General features: G+C 35.0%; 3 protein-coding genes across 3 annotated transcripts; all 3 read left to right on the top strand.

Annotated features, from left to right (window-relative positions):
- Positions 1-1,961: 1,961 nt before the first annotated feature.
- LOC130938134 (ATPase 11, plasma membrane-type) lies at positions 1,962-6,996 on the top strand. The gene is made up of 18 exons (XM_057867132.1): positions 1,962-2,122; positions 2,241-2,375; positions 2,501-2,680; positions 2,776-2,982; positions 3,065-3,184; positions 3,276-3,395; positions 3,515-3,637; positions 3,726-3,830; positions 3,933-4,077; positions 4,258-4,422; positions 4,504-4,742; positions 4,849-4,881; positions 4,991-5,072; positions 5,173-5,333; positions 5,538-5,723; positions 5,807-5,989; positions 6,187-6,365; positions 6,611-6,996. The coding sequence occupies exons 1-18, from the start codon at positions 2,096-2,098 to the stop codon at positions 6,705-6,707; spliced, it is 2,487 nt and encodes an 828-aa protein (XP_057723115.1). The 5' UTR covers positions 1,962-2,095; the 3' UTR covers positions 6,708-6,996.
- Positions 6,997-14,064: 7,068 nt separating this feature from the next.
- On the top strand, positions 14,065-14,550 carry LOC130935591 (uncharacterized). Its single transcript, XM_057865402.1, has one exon. The coding sequence runs from the start codon at positions 14,065-14,067 to the stop codon at positions 14,548-14,550; it is 486 nt and encodes a 161-aa protein (XP_057721385.1).
- A 254-nt stretch (positions 14,551-14,804) lies between these two features.
- LOC130935582 (uncharacterized) lies at positions 14,805-19,357 on the top strand. Its single transcript, XM_057865389.1, has 7 exons — positions 14,805-14,825; positions 14,918-15,017; positions 15,117-15,253; positions 16,545-16,612; positions 16,698-16,707; positions 17,029-17,193; positions 19,316-19,357. Exons 1-7 carry the CDS (start codon positions 14,805-14,807, stop codon positions 19,355-19,357), a joined length of 543 nt encoding a protein of 180 aa, XP_057721372.1.
- Positions 19,358-21,313: the final 1,956 nt, after the last annotated feature.

Here is a 21,313-nt window from a genome sequence, read left to right as displayed (position 1 = left end):
TTTTGATATTCTAACAAGTTTTTTAAAGAAATGATATTACAATTCAAAATTATTTTTCTTTTTTGAAAAACAAATTAGCATTCATATAAGAAGTTCGAAATGTAATATTCTTTTAATATAATAATTAATAATAGTGTATGAGAGGGCATTCTTATCAAATTATTTATGATATAGTATTAAAAAGTAGCAACCAACTTTTATGATAAAATTTTGCAAATTAATTGACCAAATATAAAATATTTCACATTTATAATATTGTAAAAAACTAAAACAAGATTCTAAACATCTTGCAATCTAATATTATGTAAACAAGTAAACATATTATCAAATACTTTAAGACCTGACTTGTTTTTTAAATATAATTTTAAAAATTTAATTTTAATACATTGTTAATCTAAAATAATTTTATATTTATATTTAATTATGTAACAATTAATTAATAAAAATAATAATTTTTTATATTAACTGGATGAATGATTATTTAAAAAAAAAGAATATAATTATATAACGGTATAAAATTTTTTATACTATAAATATGTCAAAACCAAATTCATAATTTTATATGTTAAAATAATCAAAATGTTTTTTAAGTATGATTGATAATTTATCTTTTTATGTTTATACGACGACATAGGTTTTTTATTTATTTAACATGTGTATTTTAATTTTTATTCTTATATTGTTATAAAAAAAATGTTAAGTGATTAAACTTTTTCATTTTATCTTATATTTAAATTAATACTAGCTAATTTTTTATTTTTGTAGTAAAAATATTGATTTTCTAGTATTTTTTATTATTATATTTGTAAAAAAGAAAAAACAAAAAATTGGATGAGAGAGAGAGGGAGAGAATGAGAATTAGAAAAATGAAAAGGCCAATATGACTCTTCTATGTATTGTATTTGTATGTATGTTATGTATTCCTCTTTCTCTCTCTACCTTACAGCCATAGCCATAGCCACACCCACAAACATGGAACGTCGTTGCTGAACTTGCATTTCCATACAAGGTTGTCTACCCCTTTGTGTCCCTCTTTCTTTCTCTCTCTGTTTTTTTTAGCTCTGAAGAACACTGCATCTTTTTCTTCTTCTTCTTCTTGTCTTTAGTTTCATCTCAATCCTCACAACTAGCTTGTCCTACTCCTACCCTTAACCATACACACTTTCTTTTCTTTCTTTCTTTCTTTCTATATCTTTTTTCTTTTTTTTTTTTCATTTTTATGTGTAGTTTGTCACACTTTTTTGTTTACTTGTAGTTTGTACTTTTGCCAACTCTCTCTTTGGTTGGTGCAATCCACGCACGCTATCTCTCTCCTAATTTTCTGACTGTTTTTTCATTTTTATGTGTGTTGTCACACTTTTTTGTTTACTTGTAGTTTGTACTTTTGCCAACTCTCTCTTTGGTTGGTGCAATCCACGCACGCTATCTCTCTCCTAATTTTCTGAACTGTTTTGTTTGTAGTAACTCCTCAGAGAGAGAGAGAGAGAGAGAGAGAGAGAGAGAGAGTAAAAGTTTGGTGACTTCCAAAGAGATAGAGAGAGAGAGAATAGAACTGGAACTGGAACGGGTAGATAGAAGAAGAAGATGGGGGACAAATCCGTGGAGTTAGAGGCTGTTCTCAAAGAAACTGTGGATTTGGTAACAGATCTGAATCACTATCATTTATTGGGTCTCTTTTGGTCTAATTGTTATCCTCATTGATGGTTTTTTTTTTTTTTTTTTTGATGAATGAATGGGTTTTGTTTTCAGGAGAGCAAGTTTTTGAAGTTCTTGGGATTTATGTGGAATCCTCTTTTGGGTTTGGAGGCTGCTGCTATGGCAATTGCTCTTGCCAATGAGGGGTAATGTGCTTACTAGCTTCTAAAACTTGTTATTAGCAATGGAGGTGTATCAAACTCTTGAATTAACTCAACTTTTTGCTAAGTTTAGGTGAACTCAATCTGAGTTTGATTATTTTGGACTTGCTCTTATTATTATTGTACAGGGTAAGCCTCCTGATTGGCAAGACTTTGTTGGTATTATCACTTTGCTTGTCATCAATTCAACCATCAGTTTCATAGAGGAGAACAATGCTGGTAATGCTGCTGCAGCTCTCATGGCTCGTCTCGCTCCGAAAGCAAAGGTGTGGGATTCAGTGTCATTTTCTTATGTCCTTAATGTTTGCATCGGATACTGGTATTGGTGGTGTTAAAATCTTTGCATCTGCAGAGGAACCAATTTTGTGTGTGTATTTTGTGAAGGTTCTTCGTGATGGTAGGTGGAACGAACAAGATGCCGCAGTCCTGGTTCCTGGTGACATCATCAGCATCAAACTTGGAGATATTATCCCTGCAGATGCTCGCCTTCTTGAAGGTGATCCTTTGAAAATTGATCAGGTGGGGTTCTCTGCAAGATTTGTTGTTTCGGTTGTGATCTCTATGATGTGTAATTTCTGTTGTTTTAAGCCCCCATCATATCCCAAATGGTTCATTACATGATTTTCCTCCTTTTCACTTTTCAGTCTGCACTTACCGGTGAGTCCCTACCAGTGACAAAGGGTCCCGGTGATGGTGTGTATTCTGGTTCAACCTGCAAACAAGGAGAGATTGAAGCTGTGGTCATCGCTACCGGTGTTCACACCTTCTTTGGGAAAGCTGCTCACCTTGTAGATACTACTAATCAAGTCGGTCACTTTCAACAGGTAATTCTAGCAAGATGGCAGTGTCAATTGTTTTTTTTTTTTTTAATATAGTCTGAATTTTTATTCATAGTTCTAAATTCTTCTGTTGTTTATAGGTCTTGACTGCAATTGGTAACTTCTGCATATGTTCTATTGCTGTGGGGATGATCATTGAGATCATTGTTATGTATCCCATTCAAGATAGAAAATATCGTCCGGGAATAGATAACCTGCTTGTGCTTCTTATTGGAGGAATTCCAATTGCCATGCCGACGGTTTTGTCCGTGACCATGGCTATTGGTTCTCATAGGCTCTCTCAGCAGGTTAGTGAAGTTTTTTCGGTTCAGCATAATGGGTGGACATGCTCGAGAATCGTCATAATTTAATAATGTATGATATATGCAGGGTGCTATCACAAAGAGGATGACAGCCATTGAAGAAATGGCAGGCATGGATGTTCTTTGTAGTGACAAGACTGGGACTTTAACACTAAATAAGCTTACGGTCGACAAAAATCTTGTCGAGGTTGGATGATGAATGCTGCTATTTTGTTGTTCTCTCTTCTATTTCTTATGCACTTGTTCTAATTTTTTCCTCCTTTTTCATAACCAACTAGGTTTTCGCAAAAGGAGTGGACCCGGATACTGTTGTTTTGATGGCAGCTCGAGCTTCAAGACTTGAGAATCAAGACGCCATAGATACTGCCATTGTTGGGATGCTGGCTGATCCAAAGGAGGTAAGTCATTGGTCTATGGCTCCCGGCACTGATGAATTTGCACGTTTACACAAGTTTCTCTATATTGAGGCTGATCAATTTGTTTTTTCTTTGTTCCTGCTAACTGATTAATACCAAAGGCACGTGCCGGTATACAAGAAGTGCATTTTCTTCCTTTCAATCCAACTGATAAGAGGACTGCATTGACCTATATTGATCAAGATGGCAAAATGCATAGAGTAAGCAAAGGTGCACCCGAACAGGTAATTTACCATCATTTATGTTCTTTTATGGTTGTGTGTTGATATTTGTCTTTCTTATTCTCATTGTGAGTTGTACCATGATGACTAGATCCTACACCTTGCCCACAACAAATCAGACATCGAACGCAGAGTTCATGCAGTGATTGATAAGTTCGCAGAGCGCGGTCTGCGATCTCTTGCTGTAGCATACCAGGTAATTGATGAATTCATCACATTGTCATTTGCTATATTTGCTTGCTTATATTTTAAGATAGTAGAAATGATATGATTATGTTAACTTCTCCGTTTCATACAGGAAGTTCCCGATGGAAGGAAAGAAAGTGCTGGAGGCCCATGGCAGTTTATTGGCCTTATGCCTCTCTTTGACCCACCTAGGCATGATAGTGCCGAAACAATACGGAGGGCACTAAATCTCGGAGTAAATGTCAAAATGATTACAGGTCCATAGTCAACACCTTTGACTTGGTTGTGTTATTGTACAGAATCACTGTAATTAAGTTTGCAAAGATTGGGAATTGGCTGTTGTATTGATTATCATGACATAGTTAAGAATTTAAGTAACACAGTATCTGCTAGAAATGAATATACTCATTTATATATCTTCCCTTTTTTGTTATCAGGTGATCAACTAGCTATAGGAAAGGAAACAGGACGACGCTTGGGAATGGGTACCAATATGTACCCTTCATCTGCTTTACTTGGACAGGACAAGGATGAATCCATTGCTGCCTTGCCCATTGATGAACTAATCGAAAAAGCCGATGGATTTGCTGGTGTATTTCCTGGTATGTCTCAATACTATCCCGGGGATTTCACGTGTACTCGAATAAGTATTAATATGATTGTTGTTTTATATTTTTGGTCAGAGCACAAGTATGAGATTGTGAAGCGTTTGCAAGCGAGGAAACATATCTGTGGAATGACTGGTGATGGAGTGAATGATGCACCTGCTCTAAAGAAGGCAGACATTGGTATAGCTGTCGCCGACGCCACGGATGCTGCTCGTAGTGCATCTGATATTGTTTTAACAGAACCTGGTCTTAGTGTTATCATAAGTGCTGTTTTGACAAGCCGAGCTATTTTCCAGAGAATGAAAAATTATACAGTGAGCAATTGAGCTACTATTATGGGAAACAATTTTGGTTACTTAAGCTGCAAGTCGGTATGTGATTATGGTCCAGTATTTGACTAATTGGTCTCCTTTCTTGCAGATTTATGCTGTCTCAATCACAATTCGTATCGTGGTAAGTAAATGATTTTGCAACTCTGAGCATCTATTCTGCCTCACTTGGCAATTTTGTTGACATAATCATTAAATTGGTTCTAATTCTCTGTTCTACATTTTGCTTACAGCTCGGTTTCATGTTGCTGGCTCTCATATGGAAGTTTGATTTTCCACCTTTTATGGTTCTTATTATTGCTATCCTGAATGATGGTTTGTTGTTTCTTCTTTGTTACTGTTTTCCCCTCTGGTCTATCATTCGCAGCATGGTTCCGATCTTTGTTGATGGCTAATGATTTATTTGATATTATAGGTACTATTATGACAATTTCAAAGGATAGAGTAAAACCGTCACCACTGCCGGATAGCTGGAAGCTAGCAGAGATATTTACTACTGGCATTGTGCTCGGAAGTTACTTGGCAATGATGACTGTCATTTTCTTTTGGGCTGCATACAAGACAAATTTCTTCCCGGTACGGCTTCTATTTATGATTTAAACTCTCAAGAGTTTTCTTGTTTTATTTTCTTTTTTCGTGTCCAAATTTACTTCAACATTCATTCATGTGCCTTGTCCCTTAAAGGAGCTAATGCTAAGACTCATAAGTTATGATTTAATGTAATCCATGCAATTGATGCCTCTGAATGTGATTTATTTATGTTCCCTGCTATGTTTTCAGCGAGTGTTTGGTGTTTCAACCCTTGAAAAAAGTGCTCATGATGATTTCCGAAAACTCGCCTCAGCAATTTATCTTCAAGTGAGCACCATTAGTCAAGCTCTTATATTCGTGACTCGTTCTCGAGGCTGGTCATATGTCGAGCGTCCGGGTTTATTGCTGGTGGTTGCTTTCGTAGTTGCTCAGCTGGTAAACCACCTAACCATTTATTATTATATTGTAATTATCTTTTATCTCCATCAGACTTGGTGATCGGTTTCGTTATGTTTCAGATTGCCACGTTGATCGCAGTATATGCAAATTGGAGCTTTGCCGCGATCGAAGGAATAGGATGGGGTTGGGCTGGTGTAATATGGCTGTATAACATAATATTCTACATCCCTCTTGATATCATCAAATTCTTGATTCGCTATGCTTTGAGTGGAAGGGCTTGGGATCTTGTCATTGAGCAAAGGGTAAGTAGAGTTTGTTTTGTTTAGTTATGGAGTCAACACTTCAACACAAAAAAATCCGAAACTCTTCAAATCAACAATATACAAAACTCAATTAGAAGAAACATCCGAAATTCAAACTCAACAAAAGCTCATTTTTAGTGGATTTTATACTCATTTTTCCTGTTATAGTGCTTATCTATCATATCTGTATATTGCAGATTGCATTCACTAGGCAAAAGGACTTTGGGAAAGAACAAAGGGAACTTCAATGGGCACATGCTCAAAGAACACTGCATGGATTGCAAGCCCCTGACACTAAGATGTTCACTGAGCGCACGCATTTCAATGAGCTCAATCAAATGGCCGAAGAAGCTAAGAGGAGAGCCGAAATTGCGAGGTAGATGTCGTTGATTGTTTTCGATTAATTTCTCTCTTAAAAATACTGTAGTCATAACCCTTGAGAGCCAATATGCATAGAGGAATGCAAAAAAATTAAGGAAAAAAGTGTTTCTATCTTTTAGGCAACCCCTTTTACTAGGCTTATACTATAATTTCAAAGGGAATTAGATTCATCAGGGTAAAACATACATTTCACATTTAAACCAAGTTGGTTCCCACAAGTCACAGTTATAATTGATGCAGGTTGAGAGAGCTCCACACACTGAAAGGTCATGTGGAATCAGTTGTGAGATTGAAGGGTCTGGACATAGACACAATTCAGCAAGCATACACAGTCTGAGAGGTTTTGTTGCATAGTGATGATAATATTATTATTATTATGATTATTGTAAAGGATTGATAGTTATTATCGCTGAGAGGGAGATAATGTAATGAATGAATGATTGCACTCTCTAGTGTTTTTATTATATTTTTTTTATTGTGACTTTTGCTTTGAGCACTTAAAAGTAGTGCTCTCTTCTGTCAGCTTTATCTATCTATGCACCTTTGCTTCTTTTTAATCATATAAATATACCTGTCACTGTTAGTCCCACTCATATGCCTCTTTATTCCAGTCACATTTCTCCGTACACTCTCCCTTGTTATCTGTCTCTGATTTTGCAAATATAGAAAGATAAATAAACAAATAGGAAAACTTTAATGTTTCAATAATTTTTAACTGTTGATTTTAATTATAAAAATATATATAATATATATAATTAAGATCAATAGTTTAAAATTACTAAAATATTCATGTATCGGTATATTTAAAAACTTTTCAAACAAATAAAAGGAGCAATATGTGTGACATCGTAAAAGAAGAAATTTTTAATCTTTTGGGTTCTACAATTAATGCATTAGATTAGGTGGTCTAATTTTTCTTGTTATATGTTAGGTTGATTTGTTTGCATGAAATAAAGCGGATTTGGTGGGTTTGGTGTCCAAATCTCAGTTTAATTTATTTTCCATTATTGTATTTTGTCATCCATTTTTTCCAGGGACCTAATAATGAATTAGGTATTAGCAGTTTTCTCTAACTACGCCTTTGGTGTCAACCAATAAATAGTTTAGGCACTGCAAAATACCATTACAGGAAAATGAAAGATGAACAATATCTGCAATCAACGTGTTGGTCAAAGTTCACTTGTCACACAAGTTCATTTGCAATAGAGTAATCTTTGATCTAGCTTGAGATACGATGAAAAAATTCTGTTAAATGAAATTGGATTCTCTCTTTTTTTTTTTTTATTATTTGAAAGAATAAAGTATAATTTTTCATTTTATATTTTATAAGTAGAACTAAAAAAAATATGAAAAAATATTAAAGAGTTAAAGATTACACATTATAGTATTGCAGATCCAGCTAAATTTTCAAGAGCCCTGTTACACATACAAGTAAGTTGGTACAAGCCCAACAAAAAACACACATTACACTCCCACATTTAAGAGTAAATAAACTTATTCAATCACTTCTTGTTTCCAAAGCGCGCTACTCACCATGCATTATAAACGACTCTTCTTCTTCTTCCTCCATGAAAACGAGTTTCTTGCCAAATTTGAAGATAATGGAACTTCAGAAATATACCCAAATGATTACAGAAATACACCCAAACGGTTACAGAAATTCACCCAAACGATTATAGAAATACACCCAAAGGATTACAGAAATACACCCAAAGGATTACAAAAATTACACTCAAAGGATTTAAGAAATACACCCAAAATTCGTTGAAGTACACCTTATGCATAATTCAGAACTCTTTCTCTTTCTCCTCATCTTCTGCTGCTTCTTCTTCTTCAAAAACGATTTCAAAGCTTGATGTCAAAAAATAATGGAAATCGAGAATAATGAAGAAAGAAAACAGAGAGAAAAGCACGTAAATGAAGAAGGAGAAAGAGAAGGCAAGAAACGAAAGAGAAGAAGAAGAAGAAGAAGAACGTGCAGCAAGAAGAAGAAGAAGGTGCAGTGAAAACGTGCAGTAACGGTTGAAGAAGGAGAAAGAGAAGGCAAAAAATGAAAAAAAAGAAGAAGGAGAAGAGGAAGAGGAAGAAGAACGTGCAGCAAGAAGAAGAAGAAGGTGCAGTGAAAACGTGCAGTAATGGTTGAAGAAGGAGAAAGAGAAGGCAAGAAACGAAAGAAAAAAAGAAGAAGAAGAGGAAGAGGAAGAAGAAGAAGAGGAAGAGGAAGAAGAACGTGCGCAAGAAGAAGAAGGTGTACTTGTAAAAACTTGTATAAAAAAATGCTTGTATGCGGAGAATTTATCAATTTTCAAATAAGGAAAAAAAAGTCTTCAGTAAAATTATTAATGAAAGAACATATTTTAAACTTCTTTGAATGTCAATTACATTTATTTGGGAAAATAAAAAATCTGTTTGGTATGGAGATCGTTTTTTTTTTTGGTCGGTGTATGGAGATCTTGTTTGATTAGGAAATTCAAAGTGAAATTGGGTGAGGAGGGTAAGGAATTTTTGTGATATATGGTGAATTATGGAGTCAGCAAAATGGTTGATAAAGCCTTGAGAGTTTTCATTTGTCCCTCATGTTGAATTGGAATTTTTTTTTCTTAGGTTTGGTGATCGAATATGTTTTAGATGGATTGGGTTTGCCTTGAAATCTAGAATTTTGGGTGGCTCTATGCTATGGGTAATTGGGTTATAGTACGACAACATTTTTATTTAGCTTTGATCCAAATCTTATGTATTGGAATTTGAAAAAAATTACATGCATGAATATCATTCTAACATCACTTTTTAATAAATTTGAATCTTTTAATTTTAAATTTTTTATTTAGAGGGTAACGTATAACTTTTTAGTTTTGAATATTTTTTTATATATTTTTTATTTCACCTATGAAATAAATAATGAAAAATTACACTTTACTTTTTAAGGTGAAATTCAAAATTTAGAAAATTTAAATTTTCTTTTAATCACCTATCAGATGTTCGCTAAAATTTTTAAATATGGGGATAATGATTGTGAATTACAGAAATATTAATTAACTTTGTGATTTACTAAAATATGGTAGGGCAATTTGTCAAATTAAAAACACAGAGAAACCTATTTGGTTTTTACTTTTTGCAAATATGCAAACAAAAAATTGCTAGGAGTGATTACATAAAAAAAAATCAAAAACTAAATAAATATTAACCGATTGGGACGATTTATATATTTTAAAAGTAAAAAAATGTAAAAGAAAATTATTAGGAATTTCTAAACAGTTGTATAATTTAAATTATAAAAAATAAAATTAGAAGAACCAATTTTTGGCAAATATAGTGCAAACATAAAGAGAGATATCACAACTATTGTTTCATTTATTCAATAATTTTTATAACGGTCATATAAAAAAGCGACATACCTCAAATCCAAAATTACCAAAAATTTGGTTAATTTGTATTTTAATAATATATTTTAAGAGTATAATATATTTTAAAATTTTAACGTATTTAATTATAAAAATAAAAATATTTTAAAAAAATCAATAAATGTTAGTAAATTTTTTTATGCTTTTAAAATGTGTGCTTAATATACGTGTTAACGAGATCCCGTTACTAATTACAGACAAACATAGTATCTATCGTTCCAACTAACTATTAGGTATTAATTATGCTATCCTACTATTACTAATATTTCTAGAACTCAAATGTGTGGCACTCATAATTTTGGTACAACTATTCAAGGTATTCAATATCTTTGAGTGGAAGAAATAACATTATTCATTCAAATATATGATAGATCGCATTTAAATATATTAAAAAAGAGTTTTTATACTTAAACAAAATACGAGTACACCTTGATTAAAGTTGAATGATCTTTTCTAAGATAATTGGTATACAAATTTTGAAATAATTTTATTTTTAAGATAGTGAACATATTAGGGGGTGTAGTGTAGATGTAGTCTTTTAAATTAATTTAGAAGTGAATCGTTTCAATTTAAATGATTGAATATTCTATTCAGACTAATTCTTTTATTAAAAAAAAACTAAAAAAAAAGAAAGTAGCAGTTCAATTTTTTTAATGTGAAAAAATTTTGTATATTTTTGCCAAAAGTGGACTTATTTGGTGTAATTGCAGGTGGGTAGACATTGTAAGTGGAGCAGACCCAACACGCAGGAGGTGTGTTGAGTCAACACCTGGATGAATGCTCAACCTAGCGTTCAATGCCAACAAGGGGACATGAAGTCAAAGGCACGCTTCCCTTCTGAGCGTTCAACGCCCAATCCTAACATTGAACACCAGCTTGCTGTCCGAGCCACTCAACAATTGGGCCTCCAAGTGGATTTTAACCCTTATTAGTTTATTTTATTTTATCTTTGTAATTTTTATTTTAAAATAATATCTTTTAGGTTTAGCATTTATTATTAGGTTAGTATTTAAAGGAGGAGATCACCTAGGTTTATGATCAGATATTCTTCCTTTGGCATCTTTTCAGAAACCTGTTTTTTTTTTTTTTTTTTTTTTTGTAAAGTTATGAGCAACTAAACCTCCTGGTTAAGGTTAGGAGTTCTGTTTATTTCTATGAATTAATATAATTACTTTTCTATTTTAATATATGTTTGATTCAATTCTAAGGTGTGTTTTTTTCTTAATCTAAATGAAATTAGGTAGAACGGAAGTATGACCCCTTTTTCTATACGAGTTCTTGTGAGTCTCGGAAGTGATAGCATTGAACTACAGCTTGAGAACACATCTCCTAAACGGCTAATCCACAATCTGTTGGGATATGGGAATATCTGTTCAGCTGGGATCTGGGGTGATTAGGGCCTTTGTGGTATAAACTAGTTTTCTGAACTTCACCCTCTAATTCGAATTGAATGACCACTGACCATGGCGTTTGATGAGGATAAGAGGAGATTAAATTGCTAAGGAATTAGGGTTTAATCACTCACAGTTTTCCATAGAATGAATCATTCATTGTTAAAATAGTTAGTAAGAAGTTTTAATCCGGAAAGATAAACATCTCCGAAACCTTAACTGTTTTTCTTATATTGATTTTACACCAATTTTTTACTGCTTTCTTTATTATCTTATTTTATGCATTTTTAACAACAACCATCATTGACTGTCTGTCTGACTAAATCCAACAAGATAACTATTGCTTGCTCAGTCCGACAATTCTTGTGGGATCGACTCTCATTCATCGGAAGTATTACTTGGATGATCCGGTACACTTGCCGGCAAAGTTGTGCGAGTTCTAAATTTCGTGCACCATGTTTTTGGCGCCGTTGTCGGGGATTGTTCGCGATTGACAACTACCAGTTGTCTTTTTTCTTAGATTAGGTATTTTTATTAGTTTTTGTTTAATTATCTTTCTTTTGATTTTCGAAACCTTTCTTATTTTTTTTTTTTAATTTTCAATTGTTATCCTATTTATCTTTCCCTTAAATTCGAATTTTTTTGTTTTTGTTTTGGCTATCTTATTTTTGTTTGATTTCAAATTTTAAATTTGATGTTCCTTTAGTGATTTTCTCATTTTGGTTTAATCAACGGTCTTTTTTATTTTCGAATCATATTTTGTTTATCTTTCTTGATTTTCAATCTTTATCTTATTTATCTTCTCCTTTATTTTTGAATTTTGTGTTAATTATTTTAATTAAATTCAAATTTTAAATTTGGTGTTTCTTTAGTTTTTCTTTCTTTCTTTCTTTTCAAATTTCAAAAAATTTTAAAACCTTTCTTTTTACTTTTCAAAAATTTTTAAATTAAATCTTCAGTATTTATTTTCAAATCTTCTAGTTAATTGTTTACTTTATCTTATTTTATTTTTTTAGGATACCTCACTGGGAGTTCTCTATACTCTGACATAGAGAGTTCTACTTTTTCCTTATGTCTTGTTGTTTATGAGTAGGAATAGGGACAAGGAACCGCTTCTTGATCCTGATCTTGAATCTGAGAGGACCTTAAGGCGGCGTTTGCAACAAGCTAAAGCATACAAAGCAGAAAAAATCTCACGGAGTCTTTTGAGAAGGAAGCTGAAGAGACCACTATGGCTGGAGGAAATTTGAACGCTGAGAAGCATGCCAGAAAAGTGCTTGGCTCATACACTACACTTACTGCTGACTTTTTATGGGTGCAGCATATCAGTACTTGCCATTAGGACCAATAATTTTGAGCTCAAGCCTCAACTGGTCACTCTGGTGTAAAACTGTTAGTTTCATAGACTCCCATAGGAGGACCCCAACAAGTTCATATCTAATTTCCTGTAGATTTGTGATATGGTCAAGACGAATGGAGTGAACCTTGAAGTGTACAAGCTCATGCTCATCCCCTTTGTTGTAAGGGACAGAGCAAATCTATGGCTAAATTCTCAGCCCAAGAAGAGCCTGGACATATGGGACAAGGTGGTCACTGGATTTTTGGCCAAGTTCTTTCTACCCCAGAAGCTGAGTAAGCTTAGAGTGGACGTCCATACCTTCAGACAGAAGAGGGAGAGTTCCTGTATGAGGCCTGGAAGAGATACAAGCAGCTAATCAGGAGATGGCCTCCTGACATGATTTCAGAATGGACCAGGCTGGAAATTTTTTTATGATGGCCTCTCTGAGATGTCCAAGATATCACTAGATCACTTTAATGGTGGTTCACTACACATGAAGAAGACGCCCGAGGAGGCAACCGAGCTTATTGAGATGGTTGCCAACAACCAGTACATGTACACTTCTGAGAGGAACCATTTGAACACTGGGACCACTCAGAAGGGAGGAGTCATGGAAGTGGACACACTGGATGCCATTTTGGTACAAAACAAGCTCATGTTCCAACAGATCAACATGATCTCTCAGCACTTGACCGGGATGCAGGTTTCAACTATCAAAGCATAAGATGCATCCTATTACATGACTAGGAGTTATACTCAAGGGGACATTGGTGACATTACTCAAACCACCATGGAGGAAGTAAATTACATGAGAAATTCCTCCAAAAATTTTAATAATAATCCCTATGCAAACACTTTTAATCAAGGATGGAGGAATCACCCTAACTTTGGGTGGAGAGAGCAGCAGAGGCTTCAACAGGGCTTCAACAACAATCAAGGTGGAACTAATCAAAATAGGTTCAATAACAGATAGTTCCAACCCTCTGAGTAGCAGATGGAGATGCCTCATCAAAACCTCTCTGACCTAGCCACAATAGTTTCTAACTCTTCAAGACCATGCATAGCTTTATGGCAGAGACTCGGTCTTCAATTCGGAACTTGGAGATACAAGTGGGTTAGTTGAGCAGCAGGATACCTGAGAGACCTCCCAACACTTTTCCTAGCAATACAGAGGTAAATCCGAGGAAAGAGTGCAAGGCTCTCACTAAGGATAAGGAGGTTGAACCCAGGAAAGAGAAAGCTGCTGAGGATTTGAAGGAGCACAAGGCTCAAGAAGAGATTGGGAGTGCACTTGTACACGCCCCTATAGAGATGAAGGAGCCTGAATTACAACACCCTCCGAACGTGCAAGAGGAAACCAAGGATGGGCAACTTACTCAATTCTTGGCAGTTCTCAAGAAGTTACAAGTCAATATTTCTTTTGCTGAGGTGTTGGAGAAGTAATCCCACCATATGGCTTGTTTGAAAAGTGTGATTTCTGAGAAGAAGGCCCTGAGGGGAGATGAAACTGTGGTGCTGACCAATGACTGCAGTGCAATGGTGTAAAAAAAGCTACCTCAAAAAATGTCAAATCCCAGAAACTTCCTGATTCTCTGCACTATAGGGACCACTATATTTGAGAAGGTACTATGCGACCTTAGATCAAGCATAAATTTGATGTCGCTCTCTGTCATGAAAAAACTGGGGATTAAAGAGGTGCAACCCACAAAGATATCACTGGAGATGGTAGATAAGTCCCTAAAATGGGCATATGGATTGGTGGAGAACATCCTTGTAAAGGTTGAAGACCTTTACCTCCCCGCAGACTTCGTGATACTAGACACTGAAAAGGAGAAGAACGACTCCATCATCCTAAAAAGGCCCTTCTTAGCTACTGGAAAGGCCTTAATTGATGTTGAGAGAGGAGAGCTAATTCTGAGGTTATGGGAGGACCATATAATGTTTAAGATACCTAACCCTCACTCTCTCTCTGATAAAGGAGGTACTACAATACAACAATTAGTGTTTCAACCTTCCCCTCTTAGTAGAAAGCCATACAGAACCCTCTGACATCAAACATAAGTTCGGTGTTGGGCAAGGACCACCAACCATTGAGTAAGAAGGCACCAAGAAGAAAGTACCCAAAGGCTGGAGGAACAAGAAGATTTTAACTGAGGACTTCTTACCTGGCATGAGAGTTGTCTTCACAAGAAGTCCAGTCATACCAGAAATTGTGAACCAGATCTTCTCTCTGGAGCATGTTGAACTAATTCATGAGAGCACAGGAAGGAAGTTTACCATATGGGGTGAAGATCTGAGCCACTATGAACCTCCGTAAAGGAGCTGTTTGTCAAGCTAATGACGATAAAGAAGCGCTTGTTGGGAGGCAACCCAACCATACATATCCCATAGTTTACTGGCACGATAAAACTGGCAGCGGCAAGACCGCCACGTGCTCGGCATCGATGAAACTGGCAGCGGCAAGACCGCTGCTTTCGCCCTCCCGATCCTCCACCACCTGTCGGAGCACCCGTTTGGTGTGTTCGCGTTGGTGGTGACGCCCACTAGGGAACTAGCATTCTAGCTAGCAGAGCAGTTCCGCGCCCTCGGTTCCTACCTCCACCTCCGCATTGCAGTGGTTGTCGGCGGCATGGACATGCTTCAGCAAACCAAGGAGCTTGCTGCCAGGCCCCACGTCATTATTGCCACACTGGGGAGGATCAAGGCCTTGCTCAAGAATCCTGATATTCCTCTAGTTTTTGCTAGAACTAAGGTAATAACTAGGTTCAACTCTTTTGTGTTTGTATAGTCTAAAAATATGTGATTGTTCCCAATGTCTAATGATAATTTCTCAGACTATGAGTACTGTTTGTGAGGAGTGACTTGCTTTAAAAAATGTTTCATTTGAAGAATTCAATTGCAATTTTTAAATTATAGGAGGTGTTCATACCCTGGGTCGAGCTGTCCGACCCGGGATGTTTTACAGACAAAGCGACCGACCTCTTCAGGTCAGGACGACTCGACCTCTTCTCAGAGAGTTCGGGCAAGTTGACAGGGAAGCCCAAAGAAGGGCCCTAAATAGAGGACCGTGTACCAAAGCCCAAGGCAGTCCAAGCTCGCAGGGAGAAGGACGGTTCCTTTGAAGATAAGATGACCTCACTCAAAAGATAAAGATAAGATAAGATAACTAACTTATCTTATCTAAGAAGGTCACTCTGCACTATTATAAATACACTGGAGCACCCAGGTATAACTCATACTCTGATTCTACATAATACCTGTTTAATACCCTTGCTAACTTAAGCATCGGAGTCCCTTGCAGGTACCGCCACCCTCTGGGGACGAAGGAATCAGCATTGCCACCAAGTCCAACAAATCAGACACAGCAGCTCAGATCACTATAGAAGATCTCATCCGAGATCGACCTCCAGTTTCAGGTAACCCTCAGAACAGGAGGGTTTTAGAAGTCAAGGAATTTCTAGGAAGCAACTTTCAGTGGATTTATTTTAATCTATGTATTAATGATCGTGATGTTTTTTTGTTTTGTTAATGGATAATGAGGTTTTGGTGTTGATGTTGTTGTGGTTCTGGTTTACCGTTAATGATGCTGTAATTTTCAATGGAGGTATGGAGGGCTTGTAGTGTAGAACTGTGTCCCAGAATCTTGGAAAGTAGGACATAGGTTATATATATATATATATATATATATATATATATATATATATATATATATATATATATATATATATATATATATATATATGGAACTACATTGTGTATATCTAAATGTTATGCATTTCTTTACCTTCATATTTATATGCAGTTCTTTTTTCTTTGTCCTGGATGAAGCAGATTGAGTTCCTGATGTCAAATTTTAGGAGGAATTGAAATTTATCTTTAAGTGCTTACCAAAAAATCGGCAAAATCTGTTCTTTTCTGCAACAACCACAAGTAATTTGCAAAAGTCACTGATTCCATCATGTGTGATATTTTAGGGTGGATTTTCTTTTTTCCCCTCAATTTTTTAACCTTTCTGATGGTCTAGTTTTCTAATTTATGTAAAGGTTAATAGACCTGTGTTGGTTGAAAACACTTGCCTTTGTTTCAATGCCTTGAAAGGTCTTCCAAGTTGGTATAATTTTCTTGTTTTACATGATTTTAAGTTGGGAGTATTCAACCCGACACTGATTTTGTTTGAATGTTTTAATTTTTTACAGGGGCTTACATGTAAGTTCTATTTCACATTTTATCATCATCTTAAGGTACTCTCCTTTTGGGTTCATATAAAGTGTTGTTAATTTTTATATTTGTTCTATGAGACCAATACCTTGATACTGTGAAATTAAATGAATAAGGAAAAATGATGATTTGTCAAAATTGGTTGAAAATACGGTGGTAGATACGAATGAAAGCAAGGGGTCAATCTATAACATTTAGGAATGGGTATATGTCTATTTGTTTGCAGCTTTGATACACCATACTTAATCATATGCCAAGATCAATATCATTTCTAAAGTAAATTCTTTTGTTTTTCTTGTACTGCGGCAGAACTTGGCTGAATCTATAGATAATGCGGGATTACATGATTTATTTCAAAAGTTTAGAAATATCTTGTCAAGCTTTGCGAATTGCTTTGGTACTTCAAATTGGTTTAGAGGGAGTGTTGATAGTGATACTGCTGAGAAGCCACGGGAACAAGGTAATAGAATTGAGGTTGTGACTAATTGAATGATGTTGTGTTTGATTTATTTAATGATGATGACGCTGAAAATTCTGTTTGTTAGAGTGCAGAATTTGTTGAAAGGCTAAAAGCCAAGTTTCATTATTGAATTAATTGATGATACATGCAAATGATTACTTGAGATGATGCTGGTCTATTTGTTATATATGATGTAGTAAATTGACGATAATATATGTGAATTGCTTGAGTGATTTGTGGCTGGATTGCTATGTTGAGTAATGCATAAATTGTTGATTTCATATGAGTATGCTTAAATGTGAAAAGTGACAAAAATGGTTATTTATTAATTCTGAGCACTTGGGACTGATTTAATCTTTCCAACAAGATACAATAGGTAAAAGAAAGTTAGAATGCAAGGTTAGAGTGAGTGAAAAGCTAGGAATCAATTTTTGACCTCTCAAAACCCTAGGTTACATGTTGCAGAATTATGCAGTTTCGGGCAGCAATTTGTGAACAAAACTGGGAGCAATCTAGCCACTCAAAATGAGTGAAATTATTTTTCTATGAAACCTTAAGATGTCTAGATTATTTTTCTAAAATTTCAGAAATTTTTGATATGTGGTTTGGGAGATCTGATTTTTAGAAAATGGTCATTTTCTGCAGAAACAATGTTGTACAAATTCTGGAACAGCAATTTCAAAATCACATATCTCAATAGTCTGAAACTCTTTGGAGGTGAAACTAAAAGAGAATGAAATATTAGGATGTCTAGTATTTTATGTCCAAATTTCAGGACAATTTGAATTTAATAGAGAAAGTTGTGTCTTCTGGAAGCAGGGTTGTTCACTGCTGCGATAGCACCCTTTCCTTAAAAACAAAACCATATTTCGAGAGGCATAACTTTTTCTAGAGAAGTGAAAATGCTCTGGGACTTGAACTGGGTGAAAGATGGGTAAGTCTGGTTCAATCACACCAAATTTTAGGAGAATCCAACCAAAGATGGATTTTATATGATTTTTTTAAATTGGTTACTGCTTGTTGTTTTTCTGATGTGTACTAAATCAGTAGCCGATTTTTAAAAAATCATATAAAGTTAAATTCTTAGAACGCAGTTGCAAAACCAAAACCAAAGTACACTTTAGGATTCCTATTTAAAATAAATAATAATATATTAGGATTTCTTTCGCCCCTTTTTTATATGTATAATATATTAGGTATATGTATAATATGTTATGCCTCTTATATTTGCATATGGTTAAGTTAATTGCTATAGCTGAGAATCATATGTTGTTGGCTTTATTGACACTTTAACATTTGAAGTTGTATTATTATGGCTGAAAATTGTTTGTGCAATTCTGGTTGTTGTAATTCTAGTTTTTTGCACTTCTGTTTGCTAGAATTCCTGTTTTTTTTTTGTACTTTTGAATTTGTGCCTGGATTTGTGCATTTGTTTATCTTTGTCTATTGCCTGTTTATCTTTGTCTGCATTTATTTTGAATTTTTTCTTGTTCTCTTTTGTTATTTTCTGCATCATTTGTAGCTTCAATTTAACTCTTTTATTTGATTTGGGCCTGGAACTGTATTGTTCTTCTCCTGCTGCAGTTTATTTTCTTTTCTATTTTTGTTGGGAGCCTCTTCTTCTAGTTGTGTCTGGATTGTTCTATTTTTGTATCTTCAGGTTCGCTAGCTTCTCCAATAGTTTCTTCTAGCTATTCCCATTCTTTGCATTTTGCATATGCCCTTCTTTGGTTTTCCCTTTTTCTCTGTCATCTCCATCCTCTCCATTTGCTATTTTTACCCCAATTATTTTAGTCCTGATCGAAGGTCCCTATTCTTTAGATTTTCATTAGGTTCCATCTTCTTTCTCCTCTGCTTTCTCGCAAGACCCTTCATCATACCCTATCATCCTACAAAAATAGCATATTATTGGGAGCTTCTTATACTTGAAGTCATATAAAGATTATTAGAGTTGTGCTAACTGAAGCAGCACCAAAAATTATGCTAACTTTATTTTTTAAGTTGACATAGTTTTGATAATTTATACAACTATTTTCAGTTTGGTTTCTAATTATTTTCAGTTTGATTTTTTAATTTTTATAATTGCGAATGTCATTATAAATATTTTTTTAATTACTTTTCTATATAATTATGCAGGATAATATTGAGGATGATAATGAAGATTATGCTGTTTATTGATGAGCGGATAATTTATACGCTTTTTGGCATTGTTTTTAGGTAGTTTTTAGTAGGATCTAGCTACTTTTAGGGATGTTTTCATTAATTTTTATGCTAAATTCACATTTATAGACTTTACTATGAGTTTGTGTGTTTTCTTTATAATTTCAGGTATTTTTCTGACTGAAATTGATGGATCTGAGCAAAACTCTGATAAGAAGGCTGACAAAGGACTGCTGATGCTGTTGGATTCTGACCTCCCTGCACTCAAAATAGATTTTCTGGAGCTACAGAACTCCCAATGATGCGCTCTCAAGGGCGTTGGAAAGTAGACATCCAGAGCTTTTCAGCAATATATAATAGTCCATACTTTATTCGAGATTAGATGACGTAAACTGGCGCTCAATGCCAGTTCCATGCTGCATTCTAGAGTCAAACGCCAGAAACACGTCACGAACCAGAGTTGAACGTCAAAAACACGTTACAACTTGGCGTTCAACTCCAAAAGAAGCCTCTGCACATGTAAAGCTCAAGCTCAGCCCAAGCACACACCAAGTGGGCCCCGAAAGTGGATTTCTGCATCAATTACTTACTTCTGTAAACCCTAGTAGCTAGTCTAGTATAAATAAGACTTTTTACTATTGTATTCAGTGTCTTTGATTGTATTTTTTTGATCTTTTGATCACGTTTGAGGGATGGCCATTCGTCCATGCCTGGACCTTCATCACTTATGTATTTTTAACGGTGGAGTTTCTACACACCATAGATTAAGGGTGTGGAGCTCTGCTGTACCTCAAGTTTCAATGTAATTACTACTATTTTCTATTCAATTCCGCTTGTTCTTATTCTAAGATATTCGTTACACTTCAACATGATGAATGTGATGATCCGTGACACTCATCATCATTCTCACCTATGAACGCGTGACTGACAACCACTTCCGTTCTACCTTAGACCGGGCGCATATCTCTTGGATTCCGTAATCAGAATCTTCGTGGTATAAGCTAGAATTGATGGCGGCATTCCGGAAAGTCTAAACCTTATCTGTGGTATTCCGAGTAGGATTCCGGGATTGAATGACTGTGACGAGCTTCAAACTCGCGATTGTTGGGCATGATGACAAACGCAAAAGAATCAAGGGATTCTATTCCAACATGATCAAGAACCGACAGATGATTAGCCGTGCTGTGACAGAGCATTTGGACCTTTTTCACTGAGAGGATGGGATGTAGCCATTGACAATGATGATGCCCTACATACAGCTTGCCTTGGAAAGGAATAAGAAGGATTGAAGGAAGACAGTAGGAAAGCAGAGATCCAACAGGGACAAGCACCTCCACACACTTATCTGAAATTTTCACCATTGAATTACATGAGTAACTCTATCTTTATTTTCTGTTTTATTTATTATTCAAAAACTCCATAACATTTACTATCCGCCTAACTGAGATTTACAAGATGACCATAGCTTGCTTCATACCAACAATCTTCGTGGGATCGACCCTTACTCACGTAAGGTATTACTTGGAAGACCCAGTGCACTTGCTGGTTAGTTGTGCGGAGTTGTGACTAAGTGTGATTCACGTTTGAGAGCGCTACCAAGTTTTTGGCGCCATTGTTGATGATCATAATTTTGTGCACCATTTATCGTTGTGGTTTATGGGTTAAGATGGAGTAATGTTGAGAATGGATACATGGTAGACTAATTACTTTTATTAGAAGATACTTATATAGAATATAATATTTTAGTTTTCTGTAGAGTATTAGTAGTAAATTCTAAGTGGTCTCATGCCTATTTTGATATGGCTATATTTAATTTAGTGTGAGATGTATAAATATTAGTACTTTTGGATCATTATAAATATATTTTATTTACAGATAATTTTATTATTTAAAAAAAATTATTTAGTGTAATTATGTATTTATTTTTATTTTATAATATTTAACTCATTTAATTAAAAATACAGCATTATATAT

Source organism: Arachis stenosperma, chromosome 1 (genome assembly GCF_014773155.1).
Source record: "Arachis stenosperma cultivar V10309 chromosome 1, arast.V10309.gnm1.PFL2, whole genome shotgun sequence".
Lineage (NCBI taxonomy): Eukaryota > Viridiplantae > Streptophyta > Magnoliopsida > Fabales > Fabaceae > Arachis > Arachis stenosperma.
This window is presented reverse-complemented; position numbering and strand designations above follow the sequence as displayed.